Source organism: Puma concolor, chromosome A2, assembly GCF_028749965.1.
Source record: "Puma concolor isolate L17-30 chromosome A2, mPumCon1.1.hap2, whole genome shotgun sequence".
In the NCBI taxonomy this organism is placed as follows: domain Eukaryota; kingdom Metazoa; phylum Chordata; class Mammalia; order Carnivora; family Felidae; genus Puma; species Puma concolor.
Window position 1 is genome coordinate 166,755,414 of NC_141668.1, and position 21,271 is coordinate 166,776,684.

At 40.8% G+C, this 21,271-nt stretch overlaps 1 protein-coding gene across 8 annotated transcripts in view; it reads right to left on the bottom strand.

The window, feature by feature from the left end:
* The window catches only part of LOC112852606 (putative adhesion G protein-coupled receptor E4P), a 93,087-nt gene that overhangs the window by 24,151 nt on the left and 47,665 nt on the right, over positions 1 to 21,271 (bottom strand). The window contains exon 17 of one of the 8 annotated variants that reach the window (XM_086699279.1): positions 1,651 to 1,843. The exons of the other annotated variants lie outside the window; for them this stretch is intronic. Within the exon in view, the coding sequence (XP_086555405.1) occupies positions 1,670 to 1,843 (174 nt within the window). The 3' untranslated portion in view covers positions 1,651 to 1,669. The remainder of the gene's footprint in view (positions 1 to 1,650; positions 1,844 to 21,271) is intronic. 8 annotated transcript variants of the gene reach the window in all.

Genomic DNA, 21,271 nt, shown 5'->3' on the forward strand with positions numbered 1-21,271 from the left:
AACATTAAAAAAAAAAAAAGAATAAAAAAAAAACCCTTCCATCCTTACCATTAAGAGTAAAGTCACAGTCTTGGCAACATTAGTATATTTAAAATAGGAATAGCATATTTTACACACATACACACACAAACACACACAAAATAAAGATCATATGAATGGTATCACTGCAAATTTATTTTTTTTGAAGAGGAGGTTAGGATATCTTGATCTCTATATATGTGTGTGTGTGTGTGTGTGTATATATATATATAAAATATATATGTATATATATAATATACAATAATATACAAGTATAACATATACACATATAGGAGCATATGTAACATATGTATTTTATATAATGGACAATTATATATTATATAACATTTATATATACAAGATTTCTAGGTATAGAAACAGAGACTCAGTGAGATAAAGATACTAACCCAAGGCCATGCATCTACCAGGTGTTCTTTTAAACCCAGGTCAGTCAACTAGGTCTGGCCCTTAAGCAGTATACCGAGTACTTCTCAACCCAGGCAGTATATCAGAATCACTTGGGGGGCTTTAAAATTACTGATGCTCAGGCTCCATCCCCAAGTGGGTTTTCCACTAGTATTTTCCTTTTTTTAATGTCCCACATGATCCTAATGAGCGTCCAATGCAGGAACCACCTCACTGAGCATGGTGGAAAACTAAGATGGCACTCCATGACCCACTCCCCAGTCTCCTGGTATCCACACCTTGGTGGAAGTGCTTCCCTTTATATTTGGGCTGGTCTGGCAACTTGCTTCTGACCAAAAGAATATGGTGAAAGTGAAACTCAAACATGAAAGTGTTCACGATTATGCTACGTAAGGCTATAACTCCCACCTTGCTAGCAGATGCTTTCTTACTGACTTTGATCAAAAAAGCTGTCCTAGAAAGAGGCCCACGTGGGCCTGGGGGAGGCCTCCAGCCTCCGGTCAGCAAGAAACCAAGGCCCAAGACATCCCACAAGGAACTGAATCCTGCCAACAAACCATGTGAGCTTGGAAACAAATTCTCCCTTGTTCATGCCTTCAGATGAGACTCCAGACCTGGTCAACACTTTATTTCAGTCTTGTGAGACACCCAGAAAAGCCATGCCCTGACTCCTGACTCATGGAAACTATGAATTATAAGTGTGATGTTTGTGGTCCCTTGTTATGCAACAATCCCTAACTATAAACTAAGCTAGAGTAGCTTTCTCTGACTCTCCAGAATCATAGATGGTTTATATTATCTTCTTGCTGGCCTGTATTTCCTCGAAAATTTTTAAGACATAAAGAGATGTCTCTAATCTAAAATTAAAGCCACATCCTCTTTATTTCTTCTGACATTGTAGTACCTAATGAAATTGGCTAGCTCTAAACTTTGGACTGTGGGTCCATGAAGAAAACAATAACATCAATGAAATTCCAGAATGACCAGCTGTTTGTGTACTGGTTGAGAGAAGAATGCACATTTGGACCAAGTTGGAGAGTCCAATTCCTGGCTCTTCCAACATTTAGGAGGCCTAGACCTTATACACTTTTTTTCTGAAATAGAGGTGGGAACATCTATACTCCAGCACAGCCAGGACGATTTTGTGGGGTGATGTACAAACTCATTAGAACAGACCTGGCAATGGGCAAGGGGAGATGTGCTTACCAGCGTTGTGATTCCTTACTCATACTGCCTTTCCACCTTCCGTGTTTCTTCCATATCTCTGGATGCAGCTGCAAGGACAGCCCTCCTCCACACTCTGCAGGTAGAGCGTAACTAGCACTGCTTTCTCTTTGTGCCTTCCAGCGGTTAACTGGGAAGTGAGGTTTGTGAGAACAAGGTAGGAATCCCTGATGCCCTGTCAGAAACAAGGCTTGTTATATGAAGGGAAGAAGCCTTTGCAAGGTCAACGTCCTTTACTCAAACAAATTTGAGCTTGCATTTTGGCAGGATAAATCTACCAATAGCCCGGAAGCCCAGTATCAGGCACTGGAAAAGCAAAAGCATGCTTGGTTAACACTTATTCCATAATAAAACCGGTTTGCTCCTCTTAGACTTCTGTGGCACATCTTTCTGGGTTAAGATTTTTGCTTTTCATTGTCTTTCCCCAACATTAAGCCATGTGATAAAGAAAATTTGACATGAACCATGAAAGAGGAGGTATTTCCTCTCATTGACAGAGGTTTGAGAGGGCTTAAAGCTTTTCTGGGACTGTCCCACACCCCCCTATGTATGAGCTCCGAAATATCTCTGTGAAATAAGATTCCCCTGAATTTGCAAACCCCACTTGAGACCAATTCGGAGAATCTTCACTTGATTCATATCCTAAGAAGGGAAGTCTCAGTAGACTCAGTTCCTTAGCATGTCTGTCTTTCAATACTTTCCAGTTTTATAGTAGTTTTTGGTTTTTATTCGGTTAAGTATCCATCTACACTGGTCAAATATTCCAAAGTTGTAGTTATGTAGGATGAATAAGTCTTGACACCTAATGTACAGCATGATCACTTTAGTTAATAATACTGTAATATATATTGGACATTTGCTAAAAGATTTCAGGCACATTCGCATGTGTGCACACACACACACAGGTAAATGTGAGGAAATGGATATGTTAATTAGCTTGACTATGGTAATCATATCATTATGTATATGTATATCAAACTATCATGATGTACTCCCTAGATATATAAAATTGTTGTTAAAAGACATTTTAGGGGTGCCTGGGTGGCTCAGTCAATTAAACATTCAACATTTTGATTTCAGCTCAGGGTTGTGGGATTAAGCTCTGTGTCGGGTTCTGTGTTGGGCAGGGAGCCTGCTTAAGATATTCTCTCTCTCTGTCTCTCTCTGTCTCTGTCTCCTTCCCTCCCTCCCCCTGTGCTCTTCCATGCCCCACCTCAAAAAAATAAAAGGACATTTTAAGCAACCCATATGGATGAGTTTTTAAAAAAATTTTAATGTTTATTTATTTTTGAGAGAGACAGAATGTGAGCGGGAGAGGGACAGAAAGAGAGGGAGACACAGAATTCGAAGCAGGCTCCAGTCTCTGAGCTGTCAGCACAGAGCCTGATGCAGGGCTTGAACTCATGAACTGTGAGATCATGAGCTGAGCCTAAGTTGGACACTCAACTGACTGAGCCACCCAGGCACCCTTTATAGATGAGTTTTTTAGTGTAATTTTAGGGTGGTGAAACTATTGTTTGTTACTATAACAGTGGATACACGTCATCATACATTTGACAAAACTCATAGAAGGTACAGCATCAAGAGTGACCCCTAATGTCAACTATGGACTTTGGGTGATATTGACATGACATTGTAGGTTCACAAAAGGACCATCTGGTGCCAGATGTTGATAGTGGGTGAAGCTGTGCAAGGAGGGGGTGGGGGTATATAAAAATTCTCTATTCCTGCTAAACATTGTTGTGAATCCAACACCGCTCTAAAAAACAAAGTCGGGGCGCCTGGGTGGCTTGGTCGGTTAAGTGTCCGACTTCGGCTCAGGTCATGATCTCACGGTCCGTGAGTTCGAGCCCTGCGTTGGGCTCTGTGCTGACAGCTCAGAGCCTGGAGCCTGTTTCGGATTCTGTGTCTCCCTCTCTCTCTGCCCCTCCCCTGTTCATGCTCTGTCTGTCTCAAAAATAAATAAACGTTAAAAAAATTTTTTTAAATAAAAAAAAAAAAAAACAAAGTCTACTTGGGGCGCCTGGGGGGCTCAGTCGCTAGAGCATCTGACTTCTGCTCAGGTCATGATCTCGCAGTTTGTGAGTTTGAGCCCTGCGTTGGGCTCTGTGCTGTTGGCTCAGAGCCTAGAGCCTGCTTTGAATTCTGGGTTTCCCTCTCTGTCTCTGTGCCTTCCTCGCTTGTGCTCTCTGTCTCTCAAAAATAAATAAATATTAAAAAAACAAATTAAAAAAAAACTCTTAAAAAAAACACAACAAAGTCTACTTAAAAGGTGGTGTGTGGGGATGTTGGTGGAGAAAGCATCCATCTGCAACTAGAGCCAAAGGAAAGAGCTCAGACCTGCAAGGACAGAGTGGTGTTTCCCTCTCCACAGCTGGGGGACAGCCTTGACAAATGGGCACAAATCTGTCTGCTGTTGTTTGGGAACTGCTCCCTCTTAATATCCATCCCAAATCTAGCCCATCACCCCTACCTCCATAAACCCCCAGTTTGTTCTCTATCTTTAAGATTCTCTCATGGTTTGTTTCTCTCTCTCTTCCCTCCACTACCATATGTTCTTCTGTTTTGTTTCTTAAATTCCACATATGACTGAAATCACGTGGTATTTATCTTTCTCTGACTGACTTATTTCACTTAGCATAATTTGTGTAGAACCACAGAAGACCATGAATAACCAAGCAGTCCTGAAAAAGAAAAACAAAACTGGAGGCATCATGATTCCAGATTTCAAGCTAAGGTATAAAGCTATAGTCATCAAGACAGTAGGGTGCTGGCACAAAAACAGGTGCATAGATCAATGGAACAGAATAGAGAACCCAGAAGTGGACCCACAACTATAGGGTCAATTAATCTTTGACAAAGCAGGAAGAATATCCAGTGGGGAAAAAAAAGACAGTCTCTTCAACAAATGTTGGGAAAACTGGATGGTGACATGCAGAAGAATGAAACTGGACCACTTTCTTACACCAAACACAAAAACAAATTTAAAATGGATGAAAGACCTAAATGTGAGACAGGAAACCATTGAAATCCTGGAGAACACAGGCAGCAACCTCCCTGACCCTGGCCACAGCAACTTCTTAGTAGACACATTGCCACAGACCAGGGAAACAAAAGCAAAAATGAGCTATTGGGACCTCACCAAGATAAAAAGCTTCTGCACAGGGAAGGAAACAATCAACAAAACTAAAAGGCAGCTTACAGAATATTTGCAAATGACATATCTGATAAAGAGTTAGCATCCAAAATATACAAAGAACTTATCAAACTCAATACCTCCCAGAAAACAATACAGTGAAGAAATGGGCAGAAGACATGGATAGACACTTTTCCAAAGAAGACATCCACATTGCAAATGGACACATGAAAAGATCCCCAACGTTGCTCATCATCAGGGAGATACAAATCAAAACCACACTGAGTACCACCTCACACCTGTCAGATGGCTCACATTAACAACTCAGGCAACAACATATGTTGGCGAGGATGCGGACAAAGAGGAACAGTGTTGGTGGGAATGCAAATTGGTGCAGCCACTCTGGGTAACAGCATTGGAGGTTCCTCAAAAAGTTAAAAAATATAACTACCCTAAGATCCAGAAGTTGCACTACTATTTACCCAAAGGATACAAAAATGCTGACTTGAAGTGGTACATGCACCCCAATGTTTACAGCAATATTATCAACAATAGCCAAATTATGGAGAGAGCCCAAATGTCCATTTACTAATGAACAAAGTTCTGTTTTTTAAGCAAAAAGTTTGATTGCCTTAGCAGTTAAACCCCACCTTGGCTTTTTTGTATGAGTCAGTTCTGGTTGTTTGACGAAACCACTAGGACCCAGACTTTGCTTCTGTTTCTTAAACCTGCCAGCTCAACTGTTGGGGAAGGTCATCGAAAAGACGTGACCACAGATTGACCCATGAGCAGAAACCAGGCACTCAGAGCCTCCTTATTCCAACCCCTTTCCTTGGAATATGGGTTCCTCTTTCCTTTCCTGCTTCCAGAGGGTGTTCTAAGGACATAGCCTTGGGATATTGATGTGGTCTATGTGTGACTGAACCCAGTTAAGGCCTCCTCTCTTTCTATAAACTTACAAGATTTGGCAGATGAATGCTGGGATCCATTTGTCTTGCTCCTGCCCAAGACAAACATCATATGTAAGCTCCCTTTGCTTATTAAAACTGTGACCTCCATACCTGAAGGGGCCTGCCTCTTTCTGCAGTGTCTCCCTGCCCTCGAGCAAGGGAGCTGGTTTCAGATCACACCTGGGAACTTCCCAAGTGGGTTGTGAACCAACATCAACTCCAAGGTCAGCTTAAGGGGAACAGCCCCCTCCCCTATACCCCAGAAACTAGGGGCCAGCTCAAAGATTCTGAGAGGTAGCAGAACCCAGGTGGTCAGTTATGGATGTGGTTACTGCAGACCTCAAGTGCCTTCCCCAGAAGGAACTAAAACAGCTTGACCACTCCCTAACACTTTCGTCCTTGCTCACCTTGCCCTGTAACTCTGGCTTAGATTTTACCAGGGGGAAGGGGAAAGAAGAGAAGACACAATAGGAGAGCAGAGGGGAAGGGGGACCATTTGGACCCATCAGCCAGGGTGAGGCTCCTTAAACGCTGAAGAAGCAACATGTCCTCTCCTGAATGTAAGACCGTGGAGTCCTGTAATTCTACCTCTCTGTTTAAGTCTATCTCCTACCAATCCAATTCAATAGTGGTGCTGAAATTGACCTCATAAAACCAGACAGTTGAATGGTGGCTACCAGGGATGGGGGGGTGGGGTGGAAATGGGGAGATGTTTATGGGCACAAACTTGGAACTAGGACACAGGTAAGGTCTGTGATCTAATGCACACCATAGTGATGATAGACAACAGCACCGTATTATATACCTTAATATATGGTAATATATGGTAATATATAGTTGACAGAGCACATCTCATTTGTTCCTGCAACAAAATAGAAATGGTAATTATGTGATGCCATGGGAGTTTAGTTAAAGCTAAGGTGGTTATTCCATTGCCATATATAAGCATATGAAACCAACATGGTATACACCTTAAAGTTATACAATGTTATGTGCCAATTATGTCTCAAGAAATTTTAAAAAATTAAATTTAAAAATAGTGGTTTTGATGTGGACAGCTACAACTGATCGAGCAGGTACACAGGGAAGGAGTCTGACCAACAGTGATAGCCAGGGCGAAGTAACCATTTACCCCTGATAAGCACCTTCCAGGTAGACTATCTCATGGATTCCCCCCTGACATTCTCAAGAAGCAGAGCCTCTTATCTGCCCCATTTTACAGCAAAGGAATCTGAGGGTCATAGTGGTTCAGGAACTTGCCCAAGATAACACAGCAGGTAAGCAACAGAGCCCAGCCTGTCACAGTGCTACACCCCCACCAGGCTTTTTTGTTAAGCGCTCCTTCACAACCTTAGTTTCTGAGATCTTTCCCCTTTTATTAACACTGTGATTACTACACCAACTGTCCCGGGGACCAAAAAGTGTCCTGTTTTGTGCCATAGAGAGAGGAGAGAAAGAGAATGGTAAGATTCCCTCACTGCCCATTTGGAACAGATTCTTTTAACACCACACAGAGAATTCAATTCTCTTCCAACTCCATTTAAATGACTTGGGGCTCCCTGAAGAGCCTCGTGCACTGGTTGAAGCTGTCTCCAAATTCCAAGTCCTCTGTCACCTTCCGATTTTCATATAGACATGCTGACAAGTCCAGAGAAGCAAGATATGCTATACTTAAACTTAAAAAAAAAAAGGTCAGCCATATTAGTGGTCAAAATTTCATGGAGATTTTGACTTTTTTGCCGATAAATTTTTCTATGAAGCTTCCTGCCCCCATTTGGCAGGTTTTTGTTGTTATTGGTTTAGCTCGTACCATTAAACTTTTTTTTTTTTTTTAATTCTCATGCCTTCCTTTAAGGTAAGGTGTCTCAGCCTTAGCACCTTAGCATATTTTGGGCTGGATAATTCCTCATCGCAGGAGCTGGGCTGCACTGGAAGGTGTTAGGTAACACCCTTGGCCTCCACCCACTAAGTGACAGGCACACTGTCACCCCAGATCATGACCACCAAAACTGTGCAAACATTACTGTCTGCTGTGGGGGTGCCAAATGGTCCCCAGTTGACCACTACTTTTGATATTCTTTGTACCTCTAAGGACATTGGACTTTGTATCTGCAAGCAAATAAAAACAATTTAAAAACTGTGCCTATGTTAACACAGTCTTAGAAAGTTGGACATGCCCCTCTCAGGAACTGCCCCTCAGGCCAGCCCTCCATCAGATCCAATTGAATACTATAGCTGTTCTAGAACCAAAGAAAATAAGATGTTTAACACTCAGCACACAGGAGAAATTTCTCCTCTTGGTCATAGCTCCCCCACCTTCTAACTGATAACAGAGAGGGAACTGTAGAATCTTATTTCCTATTTCTCAAGGAGTCTTGGAGGTTTCAAGAGGACCACAATTTGTTGGTGTAATTTCCACAGGTCAGGTCAAGGTCTAATTAAAGGCAACATCACAAATACAAACTGTATACACCATGGGTATCCACATCATGCTCACTGCAGAATTCTTTGGTCACTTAATCTCTTGTGGGACCCAGAAGTAAGGACTAGGCAAGTAGAGCATTGCTGACGTTGGGGCACTAATGAGCCAAGGCAGCACCCACCATGCCAAAGCTGCATGCTTGGCAACATGTAAAACATACCTGCACTCCTATGTGCATTGCAGCATTATTTACAATAACGAAGATATGGAAACAACCTGAGGTCTATCAAGGGATGAGTGGATACAGAAGATGTGCCATATATATATATATATATATATATATATATATATATATATATATACACACACACACACACACACACACACACACACACACACACACACACATTTATTAGTCATCCTGAAAAGAGAAGGAAATGTTGTCATTTGCAACAACACGAATCAATCTGGAGGATGTTATACTAAGTAAAATAAGCCAGTCACAGAAGGACACATATGGCATGATCTCACTTATATGTGGAATCTAAGAAAGTCAAGTACCTAACAGCAGAGGGTAGGACAGGTCCAGGAGCTGGGGGCAGGGAGAAATGGGGAGATACTGGTCAAAGCATGTAAAGTTTCAGTTGTGCAAGATGAATGAATTCTGGGGGCATGGAGACTAGCGCTAACAATACTGGCTTGTATACCTGAAATATACTGACAGGGCATCATCCATGTCCTCGTCAAAAACAAAAAATGGTAACCATGTGAGGGGATGGGTGCGTTAATTAGCTTGACTGTGGTGATTGTTTCCCAGTGTCAATGTATATCAAAACATCACGTGGTACATTTTCATTATATATAATTTTATTTGTTGACCATACCTCAGTAAAGCTCAGGAGGGAGAGAAAAAAAAATGAACTGAATCAAAACCACAGAACTAGATATAAAATATTAACGTGTGAAATTTAGTGTAAGTAAATGCGAGAATGAGTTAACAAATAATAGTAAAATAGGAACATTTCAGTTCTATAATTCAGACTTTTAGGATATGATCTGTGAAGTAGAGAAGTGACTTTTCTTCCTGCTTTTCATGGTATTTTTGCCATGCAGAAATTACATTGAAATGGGTTTTCTTATCTTCTCCCTAACCCTGACCCTGACCCTGACTGTTGCAAACAGACATACAAATAAGACTTGTCCTATTTCCTAGTTCCTTACCCTCAAAGGGCTCACTTCTTAGAACTTCCCTCTGTCTGATCTCACCCGCCGGGTAGCACAGATCCCCATTAGAGATACCTGCTGCCACCCTCCACTTCTTGCTGAAGAGTGGATGATTTTTCTAGTAAGTAAGCTAAATTAAATATCTTGTCTATGTCCTAGGTAGTGAAATCTGGAGTTGACATCAATATTGAGGGAATACTGTGCTATTCCAAGAGGAGAACTGAGAACTTAGAGATTTCATACATTGTGGCAGGAGAGGGGGGAGAGAGGGGTTAGGAAGGTTGAGCGACTTTCACCAGGGTATGCTGAAAATGGAATTCCCCACTTGGGTACCTCTGACCGTCAGCTCCAGCCATTAACTGCTGTGCTATAGAGTCTTATGTTTACTGTTCCTTTTCTCTACAACTTGGTTCAGTTGTCTTCACTCTGAAGACTTTCTCCAGATGGTGAACAGGGTTCTTGATGGCCAACTCAATGGGACTTCAGAGACTCTTTCCGACCTCAGCTAGACTAGGTTAAACCCGGGCTTTCCTCTCTGTCCTTGTAGAATCCAGTTTGAACAAGAGTCTTCCTAAATCAATTCAGCAGACATCCCCCACCCTTGGTGTCTGAACACCCTCCTTATCTTACTATCCTCACTTGCCCTGGGTAAGAATGCCTCTGACCCCTGATGTTTCCTCTTGGTAATTTTCCATTCCCTGACCCTGATCCTTGTATATAAATCTCCACTTATCTCTGATGGAATCAGAACTGAGTCCAGTCTTCTTCCCCACTACAAGACCCTATTGCACTGGTCCCTACACCCATTGCAAAGTTCCCCCTCTTGAAAAAAGTCTGCCTTACTGTTCTCTAGCAAGTGTCTTTAAATGACTTTCTCTTTAATAGTTAGAATAATATTGTTTTTTGAACACCCACCAGGTCCATTCTGGTCTCTTTGTTCAAATGTTTAAGAGAGGAAATCTGATTGGTTAGACAAAAAGTCAATGACTTGACCCCTCCTGGGTGGCCACACTATTGCACCTGGCAATGGCCAGTGGGGATAAAGTTATATGGCACGTGGGGTGCACTTTCTGTGCCAAAGGGACAGGTATCATGGAAGAAAGCGGACACACTAGCAATGTTGTCTTCTAAATGTAGCCATCAACAAGATTTCTGTCTTTTCTATCAGGTAAATATCGGTGTGTAAGCATAAATATAACATAAATAAAAGGAGGCATGGGGATGAGAAATGATGATCAAGACAGATGGTAGCAGAAAGTGTAAGAACTAAATCAGGAACAGGATGGACCAATCAGCAAGTTCATCATACACAAGAATATTTATTGAGCATGTACCACGTGCTAGATACTGTTGTCAGCACTGAGTATACAGCAGTGAATGAAACAAACAAACAAAACCCCTGTCCTCATGGCATGGACACTCCGGTAGAGTAACAGAAGAAGTAAACCAAATAAGTAAACGTATGTTTAGCAGTGCTGAGTACTGTCGAACAAGGAAAGGTGATAGAGAAATCTGGGACCATTAACCATCAAACGATCAGGGACAGCTTCATTGTGAAGGTGGTGTTTGGAGAGAGACTTGCAATGCACATGAATCATGAAGACATTAGAGATATTCTGAATTAGAATTAGAAGACATTAGAATATTCTGGGAGGGAACAGAAAGGCCTCTGCCATTCCTGAGGCAGGAGTGAGTCTGTTCTGTTTGAGAAGGAGTGAGGAGAGCAGTTCAGCTGGAAAGAGAACTACAAGGAAACTAGGAGGAAAATAGTAGGATGCTGACTCCCAGAAGTAAGGGTGGTCAAGTGCCTGATTCGTGGAGATGCTCCATGACCACTCTGGATTTTGATTATAGGAACTCAGATTTTGAAAAGAGGAGTAACCTGATCTGACTTCTGTATTGAAGCGAGTTCAGGTGACCAACCATCCCAGTTTTCCTTGCGCTGTCCCAATTTTAGCACCAAACTTCCCACATCTGGGGAAACTCTTCAGTCCTGGGAAAAATGGGACAGCTGGTCACCCCAGCTGGATGCCACATTGATAAGAGACATGAGAGCAGATGTTGAGGAACCAGTAAAATGGCCAGTGCAGTAGCTCCTTCTTTACTCTTTGAATGTAGACTAGTTGCCAGGATATTCTCCAGCTGCTTGTAATGGACATTTTAATGTAATGGAAAAGGCATGGAGATTGTGTCTTTGATGACCTCATCAGGATGCTTCACCAGACTTCAATTGTTCACACTTGGACTCCTTGTCATGCAAGATCATTAAATGTCTTTATGCTTGAGGCAGTGCCTCCCAAGTGTGAGTGAATATTCATAATTACTGAGAGTCTTGTTACAATGCAGGTTTGATTCAGTAGGTCTAGAGTGAAGGCTGCAATACTGAATCTCTAACAAGTGCAGTCCATGCTTGTGCTGCTGGCACAAGTACCATGCTTTGAGTAGGACAGTGTTTCTCAAACTTAAATATACATAAGAATCTCCTATGTCATAAAGGATTGGCAGGATATATTCAATGTGCTGAATCAGAAAAATATGCAGCCAAGAATTCTTTATACAGAAAGTCTGTCATTCAAAACAGAAGGAGAGTTAAAGAATTTCCTAGACAAACAAAAACTAAGGAGTTCATGACCACTAAACCAGCCCTGCAAGAAATTATAAGGGGGACTCTGCGTGAGAAAAGACAAAACAAGAAAGACCAAAAGCAACAAAGACTAGAAAGGACCAGAGAACATCTCCAGAAACACCAACTCTATAGGCAACACAATGGCACTAAATTCATATCTTTCAGTACTCGCTCTCAATGTCAATGGACTAAACGCTCCAATCAAAAGACATATGGTATCAGAATGGATAAGAAAATAAGACTCATCTATATACTGCTTATAAGAGACCCATTTTAGACCTAAAAACACACAGATTGAAACAAAGGGGATGGAGAACCATCTAGTATACTAATGGTGATCAAAAGAAAGCTGGAGTAGCCATACTTATATCAGACAATCTAGACTTTAAAATAAAGACTTTAACAAGAGATGAAGAAGGATATTATATTATAATTAAGGGGACTATCCACCAAGAAGATCTATCAATTGTAAATATTTATGCCCTCAATGTGAAAACACCCAAATATATAAATCAATTAATCATAAAGAAACTCATTGATAATAATACCATAATAGTAGGGGACTTCAACACCCCACCTACAGCAATGGACAGATCATCTAAGCAGAAAATCAACCAAGAAACAATGGCTTTGAGTGACACACTGGACTGATGGACTTAACAGATATATTCAAAACATTTCATCCTAAAGCAACAGAATACACATTCTTCTCGAGTGCACATGGAACATTCTCCAGAATAGACCACATACTGGGACAAATCAGCCCTCAACAAATACAAAAAATAGAGATAACATCTTTCATATCTTCAGACGACAACACTATGAAACTTGAAATCAACCACAAGAAAAAATTTGGGAAGATAGAAGATGGCAGTGTAGGAGGACTCTGGGCTCACCTTGTCCTGCTGATCACTTAGATTCCACCCACACCTGCCTGAATAACCCAGAAAACCACCAGAAGACTAGCAGAACGGACTCTATGGAGCCAAGCATAGACAAGAGGCCCGCAGAAGAGGGTAGGAAGGGTGGAGAGGCAGTGCGTGCTACACGGACTGGCAGGAGGGAGCTGGGGCCATGGAGGGGCAGCCCACTGGGCAAGGCATAGCCCCCAAGTCTGCCTTGCAAAAGTGGAGGGGCTGGACTCTGTGAGTTCTGACAGCCAGTGGGACTTAACATCTGGAATCTTAAAAGTCAACAGCTCTGCTCTCGGAGAGCAGGGAGGGCGAGAGGACACTGGGAGGGAGGGTTGTTGAGCCCTGGAAGACAGAGCTCAGCTTGGCGGGGAACAAAGGCACTGGCAAGCACCATCTCCCTCTCCCATCCACCAGCCGAAATTCCAAAGGGAACCAATTCCCATCACCGAATTTGCTGCACTGAGCAAATGCCCAACGCTGTGCTTCTGTGGATCCATCACTCCAATGGATCGGCCTCCCTCCTGGTGCTGCATGGCCCCTCCTGCAGGGGATCACCCATGGCAAAGCGAGCTAAGTCTGCCCTTCCTGCCTCTGCACCTTACGGATCCACCCTGGCTAATATGCCAGATCCCATCGAAGCAGCACCACAAGCCTGGCAGTGTGCAAGTAGCCCAGACAGAGGCCACACCATTCCACAGTGAGTCCTGCCCCTGGGAGAGGGGAAGATAAGGTACACACCAGTCTGACTGTGGCCCCAGTGGTGGGCTGGGGGCAGACATCGGGTCTGACTGTGGCCCCACCCACAACACAAGTTACTCCAGACAGCACAGGGGAAGTGCCCTGCAGTTCTGCACCACTCCAGGGACTATCCACCATGATGAAACGGAAGAATTCTCAAAAGAAACTCCAGGAAGTAGAAACAGCTAACGAATTGATCAAAAACAATTTAAGCAATATAATGGAACAAGAATTTAGAATAATAGTCATAAAACTAATCGCTGGGCTTGAAAAAAGGATAGAGGACAGCAGAGAATCTATTGCTATAGAGATCAAGAGACTAAGAAATAGTCATGAGGAACTAAAAAATGCTATAAATAAGGTGCAAAATAACATGGAGGCATCCATAGCACGGATTGAAGAGGCAGAGGAGAGAATAGGTGAATTAGAAGATAAAATTATGGAAAAAGAGGAAGCGGAGAAAAAGAGGTAAAAAAAAAATCCAGGAGTATGAGGGGAGAATTAGAGAACTAAGTGATGCAATCAAACGGAACAATATCTGTATAATAGGAGTTCCAGAAGAGGAAGAGAGAGAGAAAGGGGCCGAAGGTATACTTGAACAAATCATAGCGGAGAACTTCCCTGATTTGGGGAAGGAAACAGGCATTAAAATCCAAGAGGCACAGGGAACTCCCTTCAGACGTAACTTGAATCAATCATCTGCACGACATATCATAGTGAACTGGCAAAATAAAAGGATAAAGAGAAAATTCTGAAAGCAGCTAGGGATAAACAGGCTCTAACTTACAAAGGGAGACCATAAGACTAGTGGCAGACCTATCTACTGAAACTTGGCAGGCAGAAAGGAATGGCAGGACATCTTCAATGTGATGAACAGGAAAAATATGCAGCCAAGAATCCTTTATCCAGCAAGCCTGTCATTCAGAATAAAGGACAGATAAAGGTCTTCCCAAACAAACAAAAACTGAAGGAATTCATCACCACTAAACCAGCCCTATAAGAGATCCTAAGGGGGACTCTGTGAGTGAAATGTTGCAAAGACCACAACGTACCAGAGACATCACTACTCGCATGAAACCTACAGACATCACAATGACTCTAAACCCATATCTGTCAATAATAACACTGAATGTAAATGGACTAAATTCTCCAACCAAAAGACATAGGGTAACAGAATTGATAAAAAAAAAAAAAACAAGACCCATCTATTTGCTGTCTATAAGAGATTCATTTTAGACCTGAGGACACCTTCAGATTGAGAGTGAGGGGATGGAGAACTATCTATCACGCTGCTGGAAGTCAAAAGAGAGCTGGAGTAGCCATACTTATATCAGACAAACTAGACTTTAAATTAAAGGCTGTAACAAGAGATGAAGAAGGGAATTATATAATAATTACAGGGTCTATCCATCAGGAAGAGCTAACAATTATAAATGTCTATGCACCAAATATGGCAGCCCCCAAATATATAAAACAATCACAAACATAAGCAACCTTATTGATAAGAATGTGGTAATTGCAGGGGACTTTAATACCCCACTTACAACAATGGATAGATCATCTAGACACAAGACCAATAAAGAAACAAGGGCCCTGAATGATACATTGGATACAGATGGACTTGACAGATATATTTAGAACTCTGCATCCCAAAGCAACACAATATACTTTCTTCTCAGGTACACATGGAACATTCTCCAGGATAGATCACATACTGGGTCACAAAACAGACCTTAATAAGTATAAAAGAATTGAGATCATACCATGCACACTTTCAGACTACAATGCTATGAAACTTGAAATCAACCACAGGAAGAAGTCTGGAAAACCTTCAAAAGCATGGAGGTTAAAGAAAAGCCTACTAAAGAATGAATGGGTCAACCAGGCAATTAGAGAAGAAATAAAAAAATATATGGAAACAAATGAAAATGAAAATACAACAATCCAAATGCTTTGGGATGCAGCGAACGCAGTCCTGAGAGGAAAATACATTGCAATCCAGGCCTATCTCAAGAAACAAGAAAAATCCCAAATACAAAGTCTAACAGCACACCTAAAAGAAATAGAAGCAGAAGAGCAAAGACACCCCAAACCCAGAAGAAGAAGAGAAATAATAAATATCAGAGCAGAAATAAACAATATAGAATCTAAAAAAACTGTAGAGCAGATCAATGAAACCAAGAGTTGGTTTTTTGAAAAAATAAACAAAATTGATAAACTTCTAGCCTGGCTTCTAAAAAGAAAAAGGGAGATGACCCAAATAGATAAAATCATGAATGAAAATGGAATTATTACAACCAATCCCTCAGAAATACAAGCAATTATCAGGGAATACTATGAAAAATTATACGCCAACACACTGGACAACCTGAAAGAAATGGACAAATTCCTAAGCACCCACACACTTCCAAAACTCAAACAGGAAGAAATAGAAAACTTGAACACACCCATAACCAGCGAAGAAATTGAATCAGTTACCAAAAAGTCTCCCAACAAATAAGAGTCCAGGACCAGATGGCTTCCCTGGGTAATTCTACCAGACATTTAAAGCAGAGATAATACCTATCCTTCTCAAGCTGTTCCAAAAAATAGAAAGGAAAGGAAAACTTCCAGACTCATTCTATGAAGCCAACATTACTTTGGTTCCTAAACCAGACAGAGACCCAGCAAAAAAAGAGAACTACAGGCCAATATCCCTGATGAATATGGATGCAAAAATTCTCAACAAGATACTAGCAAATCGAATTCAATAGCATATAAAAAGAATTATTCACCACGATCAAGTGGGATTCATTCCTGGGCTGCAGGGCTGGTTCAACATTCGCAAATCAATTAATGTGATACATCACATTAATAAAAGAAAAGATAAGAACCATATGATCCTGTCAATCGATGCAGAAAAAGCATTTGACAAAATTCAGCATTCTTTCTTAATAAAAACCCTTGAGAAAGTCGGGATAGAAGGAACATACTTAAACATAAAAGCCATTTATGAAAAGCCCACAGCTAATATCATCCTCAATGGGGAAAAACTGAGAGATTTCCCCGAGATCAGGAACACGACAGGGATGTCCACTCTCACCACTGTTGTTTAACATAGTGTTGGAAGTTCTAGCATCAGCAATCAGACAACAAAAGGAAATCAAAGGCATCAAAATTGGCAAAGATGAAGTCAACCTTTCGCTTTTTGCAGATGACATGATATTATACATGGAAAATACGATAGACTCCACCAAAAGTCTGCTGGAACTGATATATGAATTCAGCAAAGTAGCAGGATATAAAATCAATGTACAGAAATCAGTTGCATTCTTATACACTAACAATGAAGCAACAGAAAGACAAATAAAGAAACTTATCCCATTCGCAATTCCACCAAGAATCATAAAATACCTAGGAATAAACCTAATCAGAGATGTAAAAGATCTATATGCTGAAAACTATAGAAAGCTTATGAAGGAAATTGAAGAAGTTACAAAGAAATGGAAAAACGTTCCATGCTCATGGATTCAGAGAATAAATATTGCTAAAATGTCACAACTACCCAAAGCTATCTACACATTCAATGCAATCCCAATCAAAATTGCACCAGCATTCTTCTTGAAGCTGGAACAAGCAATCCTAAAATTTGTATGGAACCACAAAAGACCCCGAAGAGCCAAAGTAATGTTGAAGAAGACCAAAGTGGGAGGCATCACAATCCCAGACTTTAGCCTCTACTATAAAGCTATAATCATCAAGACAGCATGGTACTGGCACAAAACCAGACACATAGACCAATGGAATAGAGACTCCAGAATTGGACCCACAAAAGTATGGCCAACTAATCTTTGACAAAGCAGGAAAGAATATCCAATGGAAAAAAAGACAGTCTCTTGAACAAATGGTGCTGGGAGAACTGGACAGCAACATGCAGCAGAATGAAAATAGACCACTTTCTTACACCATTCACAAAAATAAACTCAAAATGGATGAAGGACCTGAATGTGAGACAGGAAACCATCAAAAACCTAGAGGAGAAAGCAGGAAAAAAACCTCTCTGACCTCAGCTGTAGCAATTTCTTACTTGACACATCTCCAAAGGCAAGGGAATTAAAAGCAAAAATGAACTATTGGGACCTCATGAAGATAAAAAGCTTCTGTACTGCAAAGGAAACAATCAACAAAACTAAAAGGCAACGAATGGAATGGGAAAAGATATTTGCAAATGACATATCAGATAAAGGGCTAGTATCCAAAATCTGTAAAGAACTCACCAAACTCCACACCCAAAAAACAAATAATCCATCCCATTTCTTAATGGGCAGAAAACATGAATAGACACTTCTCTAAAGAAGACATCCAGATGGCCAACAGGCACATGAAAAGATGCTCAACATCACTCCTCATCAGGGAAATACAAATCAAAACCACACTGAAATACCAACTCACACCAGTCAGAGTGGCTAAAATGAACAAATCAGGAGACTATAGAGGCTGGCGAGGATGTGGAGAAATGGGAACTCTCTTGCACTGTTGGTGGGAATGCAAACTGGTGCAGCCACTCGGGAAAACAGTGTGGAGGTTCCTCAAAAAAGTAAAACTAGGAACTGACCCAAGGGACTGCTGATACATAGGGGCACTTGTACCCCAACATTTATAGCAGCACTTTCAACAATAGCCAAATGATGGAAAGAGCCTAAATGTCCATTAACTGATGAATGGATAAGAAATTGTAGTTTATATTCACAATGGAATACTACATGGCAATGAGAAAGAATGAAAGGCTTTTGTAGCAATGTGGATGGAACTGGAGAGTGTTATGCTAAGTGAAGTAAATCATACAGAGAAAGACAGGTACCATATGTTTTCACTCTTATGTGTTTCCTGAGAAACTTAACAGAAGACCATGGGGGAGGGGAAGGAAAAAAAAAAGGTTAGAGAGGGAAGGAGCCAAACCATAAGAGACTCTTAAAAACTGAGAACAAACTGAGGGTTGATGGCAGGTGGGGGAGAGGGGAAAGTGGGTGATGGGCATTGAGGAGGACACCTGTTGGGATGAGCACTGGGTGTTGTATGAAAACCAATTTGACAATAAATTTCATATTTAAAAAAGGAAAAAATTTGGGAAGACCATGAACAAATGGAGATTAAAGAGCATCCTACTAAAGAATGAATGGGTTAACCAAGAAACTAAAGAGGAAATTTAAAAATACATGGAAGCCAATGAAAATGAAAACACGACAGCCCAAAACCTCTGGGATGCAGCAAAGGCGGTCATAAGTGGAAAGTATACAGCAATCCAGGTCTTCCTAAAGAAGGAAAAAAGATCTCAGATACACAACCTAACCTTACACCTTAAGGAGCTGGAAAAAGAACAGCAAATAAAACCCAAAACCAGCAGAAGATGGGAAATAATAAAGATTAGAGCAGAAATCAATGCTATCGAAATTAAAAAACAAAAACCCAAAACAGAACAAATAAATGAACAGGACCTGGTTCCTTGAAGGAATTAACAAAATTAATAAGCCCCTAGCCAGATTGATCAAAAAGAAAAAGGAAAAGACCCAAATAAATAAATCACAAATGAAAGAGGAGAGATCACAACCAATACCGCAGAAATATGAACAATAAGAGAATGTTATGAGCAATTATATGCCAACAAATTAGGCAATCTGGAAGAAATGGACAAATTCCTAGAAACATATAAACTACCAAAACTGAAACAGGAAGAAATAAAAAATTTGAACAGAGGGGCGCCTGGGTGGCTCAGTCAGTTGGGCTTCTGACTTCGGCTCAGGTCATGATCTTGCAGTTCATGAGTTCAAGCCCCGCATTGGGCTCTGTGCTGACAGCTCAGAGTCTGGAGCCTGCTTTGGATTCTGTGTGTGTGTGTGTGTGTGTGTGTGTGTGTGTGTGTGTGTGTGTGTGTCTGCCCCTCCCCTGCTCACCCTCTGTCTGTCTGTCTCTCTCAAGAATAAATAAACATTAAAAAAAACATTAAAAATTTTTGAACAGACCCATAACCAGCAAAGAAATGGAATCAGTAATAAAAAAAAATCTCCCAACAAACAAGAGTCTAGGGCTGGATAGCTTTCCAGGGGAATTCTATCAAACATTTAAAGAAGAGTTAACTCCTATTCTTTTGAGGCTGTTCCAAAAAATAGAAATAGAAAGAAAACTTCCAAACTCATTCCATGAGGCCAGCATTACCTTGATTCTAAAACCAGACAAAGACCCCACTAAAAAAGAGAACTACAGACCAATTTCCATGATGAAAATGGAAGCAAAAATCCTCAACAAGATACTAGCAACCATATCCAACAATACATTGAAAGAATTATTCACCATGATCAAGTGGGATTTATGCCTGAGATACAGGAATAATATTTGCTAATATCATCTGTTTTCCCCCTAAGGTCAGGAACACAACAAGGATGTCCATTCTCATCACTGGTTATTCAACATAGTGTTGAAAGTCCTAGCTTCAGCAATCAGACAACACAAAAAAATGAAAGCATACAAATCAGCAAGGAGGAAGTCAAACTTTCACTGTTCACAGACGACATGATACACTGTGTGGAAAACCCGAGGACCCCATCAGGAAACTGCTAGAACTGATCCATGAATTCAGCAAAGTTACAGGATATAAAATCAATGTATAAAAACTGGTTGGATTTCTATACACTAATAATGAAGGAACAGAAAGAGAAATCAAGGAATCAATCCCATTTACCATTGCACCAAGAACCATAAAATACCTAGGAATAAATCTAACCAAAGAGGTGAAAAACTTATATGCTGAAAACTATAGAAAGCTTATGAAAGAAATTGAAGAAGATACAAAAAAAATTGAAAAAATATTCCATGCTCCTGGGTTGGAAGAACAAATATTGTTAAAATGTCGATACTACCCAAAGCAATCTACATATTCAATGCAATCCCTATCAAAATAACACCAGCATTTTTCACAGAGCTAGAACAAACAATCCTAAAATCTGTATGGAACCAGAAAAGACACTGGATAGCCAAAGCAATCCTGAAAAAGCAAACCAAAGCTGGAGGCCTCAGAATCCTGGATTTAAAGCTGTATTACAAAGCTGTAATCATGAAGACAGTATGGTACTGGCACAAAACAGACAGATCAATGGAACAGAATAGAGAACCCAGAAATGGACCCACAAACATATGGCCAACTAATCTTTGACAGAGCAGAAAACAATATCCAATGGAATAAAGACAGTCTCTTCAGCAAATGGTGCTGGGAAAACTGGACAGCAACATGCAGAAGAATGAAACTAGACCACTTTCTTATACCACAAAAATGAAATGGATGAAAGACCTAAACGTAAGACAGGAAGCCATCAAAATCCTAGAGGGGAAAACAGGAAGCAACCTTTTATGACCTCAGTTGCAGCAACTTCTTACTTGACATGACTCCAGAGGCAAGGGAAACAAAAGTAAAAATGAACTATTGGGATTTCATCAAGATGAAAAGTTCTGCACAGTGAAGGAAACAATCAGCAAAACTAAAAGACAACCGATAGGATGGGAGAAGATATTCACAAATGACATATCTGACGAAGGGTTAGTATCCAAAATTTATAAACAACT